We start from the raw sequence: 17,250 nt of genomic DNA on the forward strand, positions 1-17,250 counted from the left end.
TATAAAAATACATGTTCCGGGTTGGCTGGGAAGGTTCGGCCTTCACATGTGACTCAGTGAGCAGAAATAAACCAGCAGCAGTTGCATTCACTTCAACAGTTGTCGTCTAAATTTACCTGCAGCTCCCACCGCTGCGCCTTTAAGAGCCACACTGAAACAGAACCTGGTCCAGATCGAGTCTCATCAAGACCCGGCTCATCTTCATCTCCCTCCCTCCTCCTCTTCCTCACAACTTTTATTCCTGCTTCTTCCAGCGAGCACAACCCGGGGTTGAATTACGCGGTGCAGCTTTAAGAGTCGCTCAGTGGGATTAGAAGCGCAAGTAGATCCTGGTCTGGCCCTTTTTTTTGCGTCTGTTCTGGAGGATCCGGATCTGAGTCCCTGTACATCGTCTCTGAGGTCCGGATATCATGGCCGAAATAGGGAAAGGAGTCACTGCTGGGAAACTGGCTATAAACGTCCAGAAGAGACTCACCAGAGCCCAAGAGAAGGTAGGAGACCCCCCCTGGTCGAGGCTAAAAAGAGACCTGCTCCGTCCAGACTGAAATACCCATCAACCACCTGCGATTATACAATTTATTACGAGTTTTTAACCAGAGAAATGACACGAGAAATTCTTTATTATTGGCCCTATAGTGACAGTCTGTAATACAACACGTGCGGGACAAATTCTCAGGTGTAATGGTAGAAAGCAATTTACTTGAAGTTAGTGGAAAACTATTGTAAATTAATGAATGACACCTTCGTCGCTGTTTTAAAGTAAACCACGACGTCGTAAACAAAATAATGATATCACATTGCTTTTAGCAAAGAACTAGGAAACGACCACATTTCTTTCTAGTATGAAGCCTACAGAAAAGTTGACAAAGTAAAAATGGTACTATTGGTCTCAATACAGGATTATGATTCATATTCCTTAATACAGTTTAACCATTTTTTCAAGTAATATAATTTGGATATAACGAAACTCACAAAGAATTTTTGGAAGTAAAATCTAGAAGTTTTTGCTGCCCTACATTCCAGGAGGCATAAAGGGCAATGAGTGAAGTAGCGTGAGTAATATAGAAGTATAAAAAGATAGATGATGCTTCAAAAAAATCACTTTCACACGAAAAGTCACTGTTAAGAGACCCTTTCAATTATCCTCACAGTTCGCTCAAAATTGAAAACTTACCCTGAAGCAAAGTGAACCACTGTTGCAAATGTTGCATTAAAAGAGTAAGACTGGACATGAATCAACCATCTCTGTCAAAGTTATTACCGTCTTTCTAATCAGTTACTCCTTAATCTGACAGAATCACTTCGGTAATCACCTGACTAGCCACGACTTTCACAAACACAACCTGCTCAATGAATGTGCTGCACTTTTATTTTGCTGGTTTTACTATTCTACCTCCGTTGAACATCGGGTTGGTAGTTGCAACCTGCCACAGGTGTCCTATCATTTGGCAGATGCCAGTGGGAAAAATGATAGGAAAACCAAACGACAATAGTGCAGGCGAGCAGTGCTTAACAATGGACACTTTCTTGATATTTACACTATTTACTTTTCAACACTTTAGCTGTAGTTGCTGCTGACATTGTAGCGGAGTGTTTTGTAGATGATACCCTGCTTTATCTATCACTTCCCCATACAATCTCTATTATGTATATATGATGTTATATATACTTTTATACTTTGTCAGAAGTCTGAATGACATCTTTCATGGTTAGGCTAGCAAGAGGTTTGTAGAAAGTCAACTCACAGAGGGGGGTCAGGAGGCAGTGTTTGAGCTTGTGTTGCTACAACTTGAATCTGGTGGGTGCTTTCACTCCAAATCACGGAGTTTCAAGTGTGGTATTTGCTTATCTAGGTTGTTGTCACATCCGGCTGGTTAGAGGATAGTCTGGAAGACATGAAAGTCCAGGGAAAACAACGTTTTCGGTGCAATTTACCGGGGTTAATCCAGAGCTAGTTAAACAATCCACTATGGTTGTTGCAAAGCTAGTAGGAGGATCTAAAAGGATCCATTGAAAATGACTTGAATTTGCATGAAAGCATCTCCTCAATATATCACCAAATGATAAAACAGTTAGGAATCGCTGACTCTTCCACCTTGTTATACAAAGGAAATGGCCCTCGTGAGGTCCTTAACACATGGATAAGTGGAGTGAGACTTGAATCGCAATAGGCCCCTTAAAGTGAAACTCAGGTTTGATAGCTGCTCTGATAACAGTGGCGTGTTTCGATTGTACCCCCCTTGAGCATGAGATTGGTTCTAATATGGAATATTTCTTCCTGGTCTTTGCTTTACTCCAATAACTAACTACACCACACTGGGGTTGAAGAGAGGGATCAAATGGTCATTTTAAGAAGGTATGCCACTGTCATCACCGGTGAGAAAAGGTGGTTTTAATGGAGTTGTGAGGAAAAGGGCTTGTGGTTTAGGGGTCTGGGGTCTTAGATAATTTTGGGCTTCTTGGTGCTATATCAGATTGGAATGGGGATATTGTTAACTCGCGCGCTATTTACTTAAACCCTTGCCATTAGATCTGAAGTCAAGACCGCCTCAGCCGAGAACAAGACACCACCCAGACTGGAGACTGTTGAGCTCAAGTCAGACCAAGGGACCATGACCAGAAAACTACCTTTAAATCTGGTAGCTGCAGTGAAGCCACAGGATCATTTATCTCTACTATGTTTGGATAGTATCTTCCACTAGAGGTTGGCTGGAGTGGTATGTCACTCCCTCGTACAAATGAGGTCTGGCAAAGATCCATGTCTCGAATATCTCTGCTACTGGTGAAGCCTTTTTTTTTAGCAACAGTACTAATACAGTAACACAGCAACCGCAGGGCCGAGTAGGTGAAAATATTTATTTAAACTTATTGCCACGATGAAAGCATACATGCATTTAAAATAGTGTTGAGTTAATAACTAACAGCTGCATTTTGAGTAATTTTTTCTTGAGTATTTTATGAGATTTTTAACATACTTTGCAAATACATTGACAATAGACAAACATTAGCAATAATGAACTAAGTAAATAAAATGTAAAAAATAAAATGAAAAAACAACATATTCCACATCAGACAACTCCAAAGTGTATTTTTTTAAGTAGGTTTTCGGGAATACTTTATTTAAATCAACACAACTTTATTCTATTAAGATAAATTTGATGCTTCAGCCCTCTAGCACATAGTTGTCTGCATCATTTACACAGGTTTTTTCTATAGATTTAGGGCATCACTGATTTTGAGATATTTGGTCAAAAAATACATCTTCCAAGGTGGTTTTCACAAAATATTCCAGTATTTAACATTTTTGGAGCATTGTGGCAACCAGACCGCAAGTCATTGTAGTTTATTTATAGTTTTCAACTCAATAAACTTTAACTCGCTGTGGAAAATGACAGGCACTTCAGCTGCGATGCTCCAAGAAAAGAGGAAGGTCAGAGTATCATCTTCCTCTGATGACCGGTCTGGTAGGAATGGGGGGGGCTTGTCGGCCTCAGCTGTTAAAGAGCTGGCATGATGCCCCTCGACTCCACCTTCTCTTTGGCTGATATTCTACTGCTTTCTTCACAGTTGAATATCAGTGATTTTTTGTCAAAGATAAGTGGATACTTATTTTGTTTAGAACAGGGGCTTCAGTCAGAGCCATGATGTAGGTCGCCAAAATAAAAGCTCAAAACAGGCAGTGGTCTTGAGCAGATGAAGAAGTTGAGTAGAGGGTTATGTTTTGGAGGTCATGTGGAAATAAAAGAATGAACCGGGGCCGGAGGAAATCGGGGAAATGGGTGGAGAATTCCATTTTATTGTGTGGTGTGGTTGTAGGAAAGACACGAGTGCAGCACTGCAGATTGATTTATTTATTAGTTTAATACACTTTTATACATCAATAAGTGGATGATTGTAGTGGGAACAGTGTGTGACATAAGAGGAGAGTGAGTTTCCTCAAATATTCCTTTATTTCCAGGAAGATCTTGTAACGTGTCTTCGAGTAAATGAAGATGTAAATATAGTTTGTTAAAAATGTCTGAATAAAGGAAAGGTGCAAGTTGAAGAGTATTTTGAGGGGTTGAAACTGAACACCCGTCGCAGCCTACAGCACACACACACACTTTGTGGGGGTATTAAGGGTGATGAGGAAAAGCTCAGGGCGTCCTATAAATACACCCATGCTGGCCCCACCCACAGGTGTGAGGCATGCTGGGATATGTGTGAACAACAGGTGTGGAGGTCAGCAGGTCGCTGGTTCAGAACTTCGGCATGGCTAAATTAATTCAATTAAGTTTTCTATGAACCATTATGTAAGGCATTAATCTATTTTTCATACTATAAAAATAAGAGATTTTAAAACAGAATTCCCGACTTTTCTTCAAAGTATTGTCCTCACAGGTCAACATATGATTGATCCTGAAAATGTGACTCGTAAACAGTCCCTAAATGACTTCAAAACTGTTGTTTGTTCCTAGAGTATTTAGAAAAGACACCTGGTCATCGATCGTATTTCTCTCTCTGACAAAACGGAAAATATATATCTGCTTACTGAGTCGTAACTAAAACACATTTTGGACTCGAGTACGTGTTTGTTTGTGATCATGAGGGGAAGTCCCGACATGTTGATAAGGTTAGTGTGTGTCTTAGAGGGGGGAGTCCCAGAGTGTCGATCTGGTTCCTGTGTGTGCGTGAATATATGTGTTAGGGGATTATGGCAGCAGCTGCTCCTCACCCGTCATCCGATCAGATTATCTACTGACCTTTACCGACAAACCTGTTACCGACATTATATTTTCTCATATTTCAATGTAGTCCTTCTTCTTGGCAAAACATGTATTTTCTGTTACTATGACCTGTTGCAGCAGGTGTATCATACAAATAACCCGACATTTATCCCTGCAGAAGAATGTAAGTCATGAAGCGGGTTCAAAGTGGAACAAACGACCGACTGATGGCCAAAATCTTGGCGCATTTTTGTTGTAAATTATATCTTAAATGGCTCGATACAACATAAAGAAGAATGCTTTTCAAAAGAATTTAAACTTAGGAGTTCAAATTAAGAACATAAAAAACAATGTGTAAATATTTATTTAACCAAAATGATAAATAATTAGTACACACATAGGACACTCCACATAAATGAACTGGTTTTGAAATTCAATTTTGTTGAATGATTTAATCTGTTTTCTGATTTCAGGTTTTGCAAAAACTCGGAAAAGCCGACGAGACCCGAGATGAAGCCTTCGAAGAGATGGTGGCGAGATTTAACAAACAATTGGTCAGGGAATGTTAAATTAATCTAATTTCTAACATAAATGACGTTATATGAGTGAATCCTAAAATGGAATATCGCTGTGTTTTTCAGACTGAAGGAACCAAACTACAGAAAGACTTGAAGGTCTATCTGACGTCCGTCAAGAGTGAGTAGCTTCATGTTACATTTGTAATAATATGGTTTAAATGTGGTTGACAAATGTTTATGCAGAAATATTATGTCAGGAGAAAACTAGCTTAACGAAGGAACATGTATTGGGTTTTTTAAAACTTTTTTTTTACCTATTAAATCTGCAAATCTTGCAGCGATGCATGAATCAACGCGGCGGCTGCAGGACTGTCTAGCTGAAATGTACGAACCTGAGTGGTTTGGAAAAGAGGAGATGGACGCACTCGCAGAGGTCAGCAACAAACTGCATGACAAGCAAAAAAGGCTTCTATTAACACTTCCCTGAACAAAACCCTAAGAGTTTTTTCTTTCCCATTTTTCACTTTCTATCCAATAACATCCCGCTTTAAATGTTTCTTTATTTTACTAACCCTCGGTGTGTGTTTCTGATTCTTCTTTTCTATAACTCTTGTGCTGTAACTGCATGCTCTGAAGGAGATGATTGAGAAGGAGATGGATAATAATCTGGAGGTAAAACCATGAAAGGAAAAACAAAATTATTCAAAGTTCTATATTCTATATTGATGTAACAAAAATGATATGTTTCTAACATTTTAATTGTAATGTCGAGACAGTTTTACTTCTAAATCTTGATTTCAAAAATGTTGTTGTAAACCGGTCGTCAACAGAGTTTTATATGCATTCATTTGTTTGTTGCAGGACACCGACACACTCTGGTTAGATTACCACCAAAACCTTAATGATAAATCTCTGGTTTCCATGGATACGTATCTGACCCAATTCCCTGACATTAAGGTAAGTAACCCATTTTTAAGAAAATAAAAATGTACCTCATCCAATTAATTTAGCAAAAACATTTTTTTTTGTTGCTTTTTCTGTTACTATTTTCAAGGCAATACTGAGGTTTTTGTTGCCAATTGTAATTGTAATGTCCTTTAAAGGACTGTAATTAAAGTGTATTACACAATATTTCTAAAATACAAATCCTACAATTCATTCTTTTGTAAATGATAGACATAGACAATTTTCCTATGTCCAAAATCTACATCGAAGTCCACATCATATCACATATATTAATTAATTAAATAACCAGTACTGCAGTAAAGAACATCACTTAAACACTTGCAGGAGCCGAGGTTCCAAACAAACAACTCTTTTATATAGTAAAGTTAGGTCTGTTAAAGTCAACATTATCACTGTGTAACGTGTAAGCGAAATGTATTTTTTATCATACTGGTATGCTCGCTATCTGACGATTACCTTTTTAGGCTATTTGTATATAATCTTAATTCTTTTAATCTCCAATAAAACAACAAATCTATAATGTCTAACATAAAATCTAGTTCATTTTATGACAGCAATAACTGACTGTATCTTGTTTAATTCTGGGTGGTAAAAATAATAATATGTTATTAATGAAAAAGATAATATTGTTGAGAATTTAAGTCTGCGGTGATAAAAACGTGTGGGTCGCACATGCTTGAGAAAACAATTCAACCTAAATTATTAGAAAAATAAAGTAGACATTTTGTAGCCTTTTTCTTTTCATAATACTATGTACGATATGCAGTGGCGGGCCGCGCATTTCACACGTAGCCCTTGTAGCGCACATTTGAGTGAATCCACCTCTCAATAACTACTTTAAGGTTCTTTATACACCACCGGGATCTGAGCGTGAACTGTTATAGGTCAATAACACGTTAAGATCATCATCAGACGAACACAGCATCAGTGCATTATATCAAAATATCACTCCCACTACAGTCTGTGTGGTTTCCATGGCCACAACACACACACTCTGCATCGGGTAGATTTCTTCTGGCAACACGTGACAGCTGAAATATGATTGGATGAAAGCTCTCACATGAACTACAATCCTGGAAGCATTGCACAGGCAAGAGGAAAGAAAATGAAATAAAGATAGAAGACTATGAGGAATCATTTAATACATATTTATGAAAATAAACGATAATAATAATTAAAAAAATGTTTTTCTTTATTTAATTAAAACATTACATTTATTTTCTGATTATGTTCAGGCCAGCGGAGAAGCCACTGATGATATAATATATATCATAATATTTCTGGTTATCTTCGTCGTCGACGCTTTGCTATAAACACGCGTCTCTGGCGCCCCCTTCAGGCTCGCATTGCGAAGCGCGACAGGAAGATGGTGGACTTCGACAGCGCGCGGCATCACTTCTCCTCCCTGCAGAAGGGAAAGAAGAAAGACGAGGCCAAGATCGCCAAGGTAACCGCGCATGCGTGTGCGCGTCACTGCGTGCGTCACTGTGTGTGTGTGCACTCAAACTAAGGCGGGTTTGATTGACGTGAGGATCATTCCACCTTAAGAGTTTGTATTAACAATGAATATGGAAACCATTTTTAACTATTAACATGTTTGCATTTGTTTTGAATTGTTTGATTCCTCCCTCTCTCTCTCTCTCTCTCCCTCTCTCTCTCTCTCTCTCTCTATCTCTCTCTCTCTCTCTCTCCCTCTCTCCTGCTGCATGCGCGTGCGTGTCAGCCAGCAGCTCTGTTGGAGAAGGCGGCTCCCAGCTGGGCTCAGGGTTTGATATCAGCCCACCAGGTCGCTCAGACTAACCTCTCCTTCAACCAGGTGACGAGTCTGTCGCTTGTTGTTCTCGTGACGCACCATCAACAGCCAATCAGAGCTCAGATGCAAACCATGCTGACTCAGCACTTCTATTGTCTTTAAATTAATCCTAAAATCTTTTTTTTTTCATAGACGCTACATACTTTTTTAAAAATCTTTTTTTAGTTTAAATGATACTTACTTTTACAATTTGACATGTGTTGATTGTGTGTTCAGAGCTCAACATCAATTTGATCTCCAATCACGAATAATGTCTTTTGCTCTCTAATGTCAAATTAATCTGCTTATCGACGGAACTGTGGAAGTGCATCAGTGCCATCTGAATATTTAATGTTGGAATTTAACACTGTAGGTTTTTTTATTTCAGAAATTATTTTTTTAATAATTTATTTTTGTCTCAATTAAAGTGGATGTTTGTTTTTTTACACCTTGAGTATGATATTCTTATTGAAATAATTCAAAAATATATGTATATATATATATATATATATATATATTTAATACGTTGCCTTTGAAACCTTTTGGTACCTTATTTATTCCAATGCAAATATGTACATATATGCACATATATCCTTAAATTTGGACAATATTTACCTCACTTCAGCTTAAGCAAAATGCAACGAAATGTTGTTCTGTATGCACTTGTAGATACTTGAATGACAATAATGTATGATCATCTTTGCATTGGCTGAAAGTTCGATCATGTAGCTCGGTGCTCTTTTGGTAATGTCTGGTTTCACAATTATATCTTTTTATATTGAATTCAAGACGCTTTTTTTTAATTATTGTTATAAGTTTTGTAAGAACATCGATCTCAGAAAATAATTATGAATATATGCAAATTATTTGATGTAAAAAAAAAATGTTTAAACGATTTTAAAGAAGTTATTGAATTAAATTATTAAAAATATGTATTTAATGCTGAAACAAAAACATTTTAATAACAAAATTCAACATTTAAAGTGTTAATTTCAACCACTAAATATTGTGATGCATATACTTCCATACAAAACCGGCCCTACAAGGGTGAACTTAAACCATCACTGACTAGTTATTAAACCCTGATGACTGCTTGACTGCATGAATAAAACTGAATCATAATACCAAGACATAAACGCACACATGCATTTAAAGCCTGTTTGTGTACGTGTCAGGCGGAGGAGGAGCTCGGCCGTGCTCAGAGGATCTTCGAGGAATTGAACGTGGAGTTGCAGGATGAACTTCCAGGATTGTTTGACAGGTACAGATAGTTGGTCAAAGTCACTTCCTGTCATGTTTAAATCCCGGGTTCTGATTTTGAATTCTCTCCCTAGTCGTGTTGGCGTCTATGTTAACACATTCCAGGGTCTCGCCAATCATCAGGAAAAGTTTCACCGGGAAATGAGCAAGGTGAGTGACACCACGTCACAGATGTGTGTGTGTGTGTGTGTGTGTGTGTGTGTGTGTGTGTGTGTGTGTGTGTGTGGCTGACATGTTCATTTCACCCACAGCTGAGTCAGAACCTCAATGACATCATGACCAAACTGGAGGAGCAAAGACAACTCAAGTAAGTGAAGTTCAACAGACAGACATTGTTCACGTCAAAGAGATTTAAAGTCCACTTATAATATAATATATAAACGTTCAAAGTCACTCGACCGAGTTAGAAAACATTTTAAACGGGTGTCAGGAGCGTAACACTGCCCTCTACTGCAGAAAAGGTGCAACTGGATCAGCACAGGCAGGAGAAGGTGCCAAGAGGTAACATGAGTTGCATGATTGCAAATAACAGTTTTTGAGGTCAGACATTAATACCTTTAGTCTAACATCATACCTGAATAAAACCACAGATGAATTGTTGTTGCTCGACTATAACTGTTGTGTTTTACGGCCAAAACGCATTGTTGGGTTTTGTTGGACTCACAAATGTTTTCCTTTGTTTTCTCTTTGTATGTTTTTTTTTTTGCATGATAAATTGTATTTGTCAATGAATCCATTAAAAAATGGAGCTTGACTCCGATTTAATTAACATTTTAAATGTATATAGTATGAATTATTATTATTTAAACAAAAGAAGGTTTGCTGTCTATTATTGTTTTAATATTAATGGCATGTTTAACTAAAAACTGTATATTTAAGTTAACATTGAAGAATGACTACATCTATTAACTCTCTCATTGTTGCCTGATTGTTGTACTTATTTAAATCCTGCATGTTCTACGTAATATGTGAAATGAAATGGAACTTTTATTAAGTCGTATTTATTCCTTGATTGCAGTGAGGAAGTGAACCATAGCGAGTCTGCCAGCTGTGCACCAAAGGTACGACTATTTAAAAACTTAATTTTATCTCATTAAAATGCTCCTTTGTGAATCTTTGGAAAAGTATCGTATGGGTATTTTTGTGTAATCATGGAGAGGATGATATGAAGAGGTCTTAGCTAAAGTGATCAATAATATCCTATAGTATCTTTAAATATTGCTCCAGTAAAAAACAACAACTAACCCTTCACTAAATAACTGAGTGTGTTGCTTGTGCACGCCTGCATGTGTGTGTATCTGGACGGGTAGAGGCCAGGACCTCCTCCTCCCAGCAGACCCCCCACAATCCTCTCACCGTCTCCGGACTTCGAGCAGGACGAGGACGTCCCTACGGAAGACGACGCCTCGACGCCGGGAGGTGACGTAGAGGTCACCACGTCACAGGTCAGATAGAAGGGCACGATAAACAACTGTTATTCCCCCCCGAGCAAAGACATTTAGAGACCGTGTGTGTGTGTGTGTGTGTTAACATGGCTGGATGTAGCGAGAGCTTAGTTCAGGGGTGAGTCTGCTGGACTGGGACTTGGAGGTTTTACAGCCAGTCACATGTACAGAACATCAGGTACGCTTTGTAACATTGAGTGAGGCTTGAAGAGTTGCATTTGTGTTCACACACACAGTGACGAGTCATGAAAACAACTTGACCGAGATTTTCAACGAAAAGATGCTTTTGTATCACTGAGCTCATCAATACTGCTGGGATGCAGCCGCAGAAAATAGAACTGTGTGTCAACACAACTCAAGCTCGCTGTGTGTTTTTACAAATATCTTTTTCTTTTCCTTCGTGCATGGGTTGGTTTGTTTCTAATCACAAACGATACTGACAAATATTAATTCTTAATATTAATATTATACAATAATTTGTTCTTAGTTTTCACACACACATTCCATGTATACTTTAAAAATGAATTAATATACAGTATTTATATTCTTCTTATGTTTGTCATAACTTACATGTTTATAATTAAAAAAAACATCTCAATTGTAAATCAAGGATCTATTTGTAATTTTATAAAGTGTTTAAACTTTAATGTTTAAGATCTAATGTTTCTATTATATTTTAAAGATGACAGAATATTTGACTTCCATTCCAGCTGAAGAATCTCTCTGTTTTTCTCCTGTTGATTTTCATTTCTTAAACTTTTTGCTGTCCTGTGGAGTATGTTTGTCTGACTTTATTGAACGCACCTCGTCCTCGTCAATCTGATCCAAAGAACACAAAATAAAATAATGTTTTGTCTGGTTTTAGTCAACGTAAATAATTGAGCTCACTGTTCTATTCGTCTGTTAATGCGGCTTGAAGACCCCAACGTGGGATTCTTGGGTAAGAATGTTTCACGTGTAGTCAAAAGACATGATATTAGCTCTGAGATATGGAATTTAAGTCTGAATCTTCTTTCTTTTTTTGATAAAATCCCAACCTTATTCCATCCTAAACTCCTTCCTGACATTCAAAATAAACGTGATTTATGAAACACTCGCCCCTCCTCTCCTCCGACACCTCCTACATTTCTGCAAACACCCGTCCTCGTATATGTAGCGAAACCCAGCGACAGAGCGAGACCCCGGCCAACCGTACGGCGAGGAAGCGGAGTGGAATAATGAGCAGGACTCCCAGGAAAATGCTGATCTTGGCTGGGAAGATTCTGGGGCGGTTGAGGGTCAGGAGAGCTGGGATGACCACGGAGGTTACACTGCAGAGTCATACAGCCAACCCTCTTGGGATGATGGGCAGGTGGGATGGTAGAACAGGAAGTAGATTGAGAAAAAGAAAGGGACGTAGTAATAGTGGGAACATTCCTCTTTGAGCAGCACCAACATCTATGTTGGAGTTTTTTACAGAACATCTCTTTTTCTGACAGACCAACGGCTCCAGCTCTGACATGCCACCAGGTTTCCTGTACAAGGTAAAGTCATTTATCGCGGAAAAAACAATTTCTTGTTCGACTTAGACTCGTGCTTTCTGCAGGTAAAAGCGATACACGACTACACTGCCACTGACGGAGACGAACTGGAGCTGAAGATCGGCGACATGGTTCTGGTGGTGGCTTTCGACAACCCGGATGAACAAGTGAGGGTCTCTATTCTATTTAAATATCTTTTTCATTCATTCATTTAGTGTTTTATCTCCAACTCGTATCTTGTGTCACGTAATTAAATATATTCATGTAAAAAGCATCTAGTTATTATGGAACTCATTTACAGATCAACCCAAAAAAACATTATAGTTTTAAATGTAACATTGTGATTATTTTTTCAGATTTTCTGTAATTTTGTTTGTTTTGAATTTCATCAGAAGTGATTAATCATTTTAACTAATGCTCTGGATGAACCAGGGAGTCTCTGACTGTCATGTGACCACTAAACTGCTTTACAGCAGTGGGTCATAGACAGTGTTTTCATATGAAGAACTCAGAGAATTAATGTTTAAACATGTTCATCTTGTTTCGTTAACAAATGTACGTGCGGGAAATTGGCAACATTGAAACAGTTTAAATCATTGCAGGTACACCATGCTGACACTAGAGGGAGACAGAAACATTTTTTTAAATGTCTATGTATTGAGCATTTAAAGCGAAAGTTTAACATATTTTAGTTTCTGGCTCCCCCATGATTAGAACTATTATTGTTATTCAAATCTTGTGAAAACAGACAACAAAATGGTATTGTTAGGTATCCGGTATTAACTAAATGGAAACTTCTAAGATTCCTCTCAGCACTAAGTTATGAAAATGAATGCAAATGCCACCTCCAAACTCACTGCCACAGAGCATTTAGTGATCATGTGAGTGACAAGGTGGATGGCAAAGTGAAAGTCGTGTATTGAAGAGATTCCAAATGATCTCATGTTCGCGGACGCTGTCTTTGCCAGCAGGACGACGGCTGGCTGATGGGAGTGAAGGAGTCCAACTGGATGCAGAACAAAGATTCAGCCAAAGGTGTTTTCCCTGAAAACTTTACCCAGAAGATTTGAGGTCAAACGCCCACACAGGTTCCCTTCCTTCCTTCCCCTCCTGCACACCGGAATCTTCCTGTCCGTGTCTCGACCATAACACGATCCGTCAGATCCATCCGTCGATGGCACCGGGCTGGTATTTTGTGCAGGTGACAGCAGTGCCAGTACGTATGATCCCAAGAAACATAAGATGTGTGGAAGTAACGTTTGCCTTCAGCGTGATCATTCATTTCACTAAAGACTGCAAGAATGGATTTTACTGATCAGAAACTGTATTTTTTCAAAAAAGCGAGCAGTGAAACGTTTATATTTATCAGGTATTTTCTCTTTAAATGCTCAACAGAAAATAACAATTTCTTCTTCACAATCAATATTGTTGGTTTTCATTCATTCTTTTTGCAGATTTTTTTGTGATAAACTTTGAGTTAATTCACACATTTCATTCACATAAACATGTTTCTTTCTTTTGTTATTTATGTTTCTCAATCGAGCAGACAACTGGCTGAATGTCAAAACGTTGTTCTTCTGGTTTTTAAACGGATGTTTGTGAGTTTCCTGCATGATGTTTTAGGACTTGTTATTGACTGTCACATCAGGGTTAAGTTCAAGCCTCTGTTGTGAAAATGATATTTGAGTGAGTCACGACACATGAATATATATAAGAACCATTTACTGGATTTGTTCAATTGAAATTTACCTACTTATTTTTATTCTATAAATTGAATTTTTGTTCCTCCATAAAATACGATCAGACCATTGGAGGAAACTTTTGTATCTGCAGCAGTTTTTTTGGAGAAAAAAAAATGGAAAAACATTTCAAATTTAGAATTTAAATTTTGAATACTGTACGTTTTTGTGTCTGTTTGATCTCATCCGTGTCATTAAAGATGAATGAAATACATGAACATTTTCTTTGGTTATTTGTGGTTTGAAAAAAGAATTGCCGGTTTTTATTGATACCTTTTAAATCATTAATTTAAAATACTTTAGTAACCAAATACATGGTGTCTAAAGTCAGCTCAACAATGGATCACATCCGACAAAATGACCGTACTTACCAGTTGAACATTATCTCAGTGCAGGACTGAAGTTTATTAATGTGTAGGAGAGCACGTCTCCAGAAAGTTCTGACCCAGCAACTTTCAAGATGGTTACCATGGAGATAGAAACCAGAATTAGGAGGACAATCACCTAAAACACAGCTGTAACTGTAACCGATGTACAACCTTATAAATGCTTTAATAATAGAAAGCATTTGTAGTCGGCCAGCTCTGGAAAATAACCGGATTTCAATGATGACTTCATACTGTTGATTTACCATAACTTGAGTTAATATTTGACCAGTTATTACTTGTTTGTAGTTGAAGCTGGACTAGTTTCTATGTACAGCTGCAAATAATTAAAAAAGTACTTTTAGTATTTACAGAAACTGAAGCTAACTTCAATTTAAAAATATATATGTACATATATATATTTGAAAATATATATTTTGAAAAGATGCACTATTTAGTTGACTACAACTCACCTAATGTTTTGATCAATCATACAATGATTATTTTTAAAGTACATTTGGGAAAATAGTTCTTGCTTAGCAAGTTGTATTTATTTAATTTTCACCTAATAATGTTCCCCTGCATTTATTGTATACATATAATTAAATATTATTGAATATTTATTATTGATATCAATTAGCTATACTTTTCCCAAACTCACTTGAACAACACACAGTTGAAAAAGCCCGAGTTGCAGCTCTGTCTTCACTTAAGAAAGTGAAAATTGTTTAATTATTTTAAAATCCAGATGGTGCTAAAAGACGGATCCTGGTGTAACTGTAAACGCACCTCCCTTCTATATTAGTTACTTAAATGTTGTCTCACGCATCTTTAAGCAAACCCTTCACTCGCAGCTGACATCTGACCAAACAACAACCTTTGTGGAGCATCTCCAAGGCAACCAAACAGAGGTATTTGGGTTTCATGTGCTGATACTCCCCTCCCATCCCCCTCTCTCTTTCAACATTTAAATAGCTTGTCTAAATGTTTTTCGGCTGTTGCAACTTTTGGAGCATTTCAACGACCCAGTCTGGAGCGGTGAATTCCTGGTGGTGTTGCTCATATGACTCTAATCTTCTGTAATGCTCTGGCTTTAGCGTGACGAGCAGCCAGCTCCACACAAACACAAGCACCATTGTCTTGAGCTTAAGTCATTATTTTGCATCTACTCAAGGTCGTCTGTCAATCACTCTCAAGGGTCTACAAACACCTAGAACTCATAAACCTTTTCTTAATGAAATAAACTGGGGATTATAAGAGATATGAATGACAAAAGATAATGTTTCAATGTCATTGCAGATTAAATATTATACAATTTCACATTTCAGTCATTTATACCTATAATATTCAAAATTAATGTTTATTTCATGATCAAACAATTGAAAGGATACTTATTTATTTATGCTTTAGAAAGCAATAATAATGATCATGCAGTTTTACTTATCATGGAGTAACATCAACACTGTTTCTTTAAATGACTCAGCAGACAGCAGATGACGTCACAGCAGTCCCACCCCATTATTTGACTTGATTTATTTTCTCTTTTGGGTGTGAATATAGGGTTGAGCTTGATCAAACCACCTGGTAAAGCATTGCGCTCTTTTTTTTAAAACGATAATGTAAAGTGTAGGAAGGTTCAACCGGATATACTGGCTAGTTTAGCCAGTTGTTAACATTACTAGCTGCAGTCGTTTTGATGGTTAATCTGTGAAAAAAGTAACACCATCAAGGTTTCACGATTTCTTCACTTACTTCCACACTACATTTCAGCCAACTTTAGCTTGGACACAATACCAACCTACGCTATCGGTGCTATGGTCCTCTCTCTGTTGGTGAAATGTATATTTTGATTACCAATGGTTAGGGCTGAATATTGACCAAAAATGTACCTATAATAATACTGAAGTGTACAATTTTGCTTTGATATTGGCTCCTAAATTATACTTTTTTCAGTCCCAATTTTATTACCATTTCTATAAGAAATAAAATTACATAATACATAATCTTGGGTTTAATGTTTTGGTAAATTCACATTGCAAGCTGTTTTCTTACAGAAAACAATAAATAAGAATTTCCAGTGTTGAAGAAGACATGCTAACAAGTGACAAATCAATCTGATCTTCACTTTATGAGGAAATCCTTAAGTATTTCAAGTCACACGTCGGTACTCAAATTTGGCAACAGAAGACGAAGCATGTTTCGATACCACCAAGGAATTTCGGTTGTGCCTCTTCAGACACCAGCGTATGATACCCATCCATACCCAAGGTCCTTCAGGATTGTCAACGTGAGTGTAGGAAATATCTGTTTACATTTCTTTTATAAAGACCTGTAAGCATATCTCCACTTCATAGAGGCGGCTGAAATGGAATCCAATATGATATCTCTCTCCTGCACTGGGGCCCGATCAGCATATGGGGTCGCTGGGATGGTTGGCTTCATGTTACCCCGAACACAAGGCTAATGGAGAACACCTCTAGCCTGACCTCTGACTCTGACCTTGACACAAAATAGCCAACTTTGTTCTTTCTAACAAGCCTTCTTGAACGCACCAGTGTGTTTTCGAGTTGCATCCATGAGTTCTAGGAGAGTGAAGAACCCTTCCTGGATAGTTCTGAAGACTTCAATTCCTCATTCCTCTTCATTTACATCAAACAAACCTTCAAACACTCTTGCGGTGACCGTATCACTTCAGACACCATTTTTCTGAGTTGTTAGAATCCATGTCCTGAGCCGAGTTGATATTGGGAATACATGGACAAAGGAATTGCCTTTTGATGTGACATTTGATGTGTTCACCCAACCTAGTGCAGTGAAACTATGACACGAGAGGAAGAGAACAAAGACTTCTGGGATTTTGTTTGACCGCTGTGTAAACACTTGCTTTGAAAGACGACGTTGACCACTGGAAAAGAGAAGTGGGTTGAAAATCAGGTCGT

The 17,250-nt window shown here is 37.8% G+C and overlaps 1 protein-coding gene across 9 annotated transcripts; it reads left to right on the forward strand.

Moving 5' to 3' along the window:
* The first annotated feature begins 88 nt into the window (after positions 1 to 88).
* bin1b (bridging integrator 1b) lies at positions 89 to 14,126 on the forward strand. 9 transcript variants are annotated; one of them, XM_087791585.1, is made up of 19 exons: positions 89 to 491; positions 5,180 to 5,260; positions 5,348 to 5,402; positions 5,563 to 5,657; positions 5,861 to 5,896; positions 6,086 to 6,181; positions 7,530 to 7,637; positions 7,914 to 8,006; positions 9,158 to 9,243; positions 9,317 to 9,392; positions 9,494 to 9,549; positions 9,699 to 9,743; positions 10,261 to 10,303; positions 10,553 to 10,687; positions 11,607 to 11,627; positions 11,844 to 12,038; positions 12,166 to 12,210; positions 12,273 to 12,380; positions 13,179 to 14,126. In XM_087791585.1, exons 1-19 carry the CDS (start codon positions 411 to 413, stop codon positions 13,275 to 13,277), a joined length of 1,554 nt encoding a protein of 517 aa, XP_087647711.1. In that variant the 5' UTR covers positions 89 to 410; the 3' UTR covers positions 13,278 to 14,126. The 9 variants fall into 9 exon arrangements, with proteins under 9 accessions (XP_087647711.1, XP_087647708.1, XP_087647703.1 ...); XM_087791577.1 differs by lacking the exon at positions 11,844 to 12,038 and having other exon boundaries at positions 91 to 491; XM_087791579.1 differs by lacking the exon at positions 11,844 to 12,038 and having other exon boundaries at positions 91 to 491; positions 12,273 to 12,374; positions 13,176 to 14,126.
* Positions 14,127 to 17,250: the final 3,124 nt, after the last annotated feature.

The sequence above is a fragment of the Callionymus lyra genome, chromosome 5 (assembly GCF_982586985.1).
Source record: "Callionymus lyra chromosome 5, fCalLyr1.hap1.1, whole genome shotgun sequence".
NCBI classification, from domain to species: domain Eukaryota; kingdom Metazoa; phylum Chordata; class Actinopteri; order Syngnathiformes; family Callionymidae; genus Callionymus; species Callionymus lyra.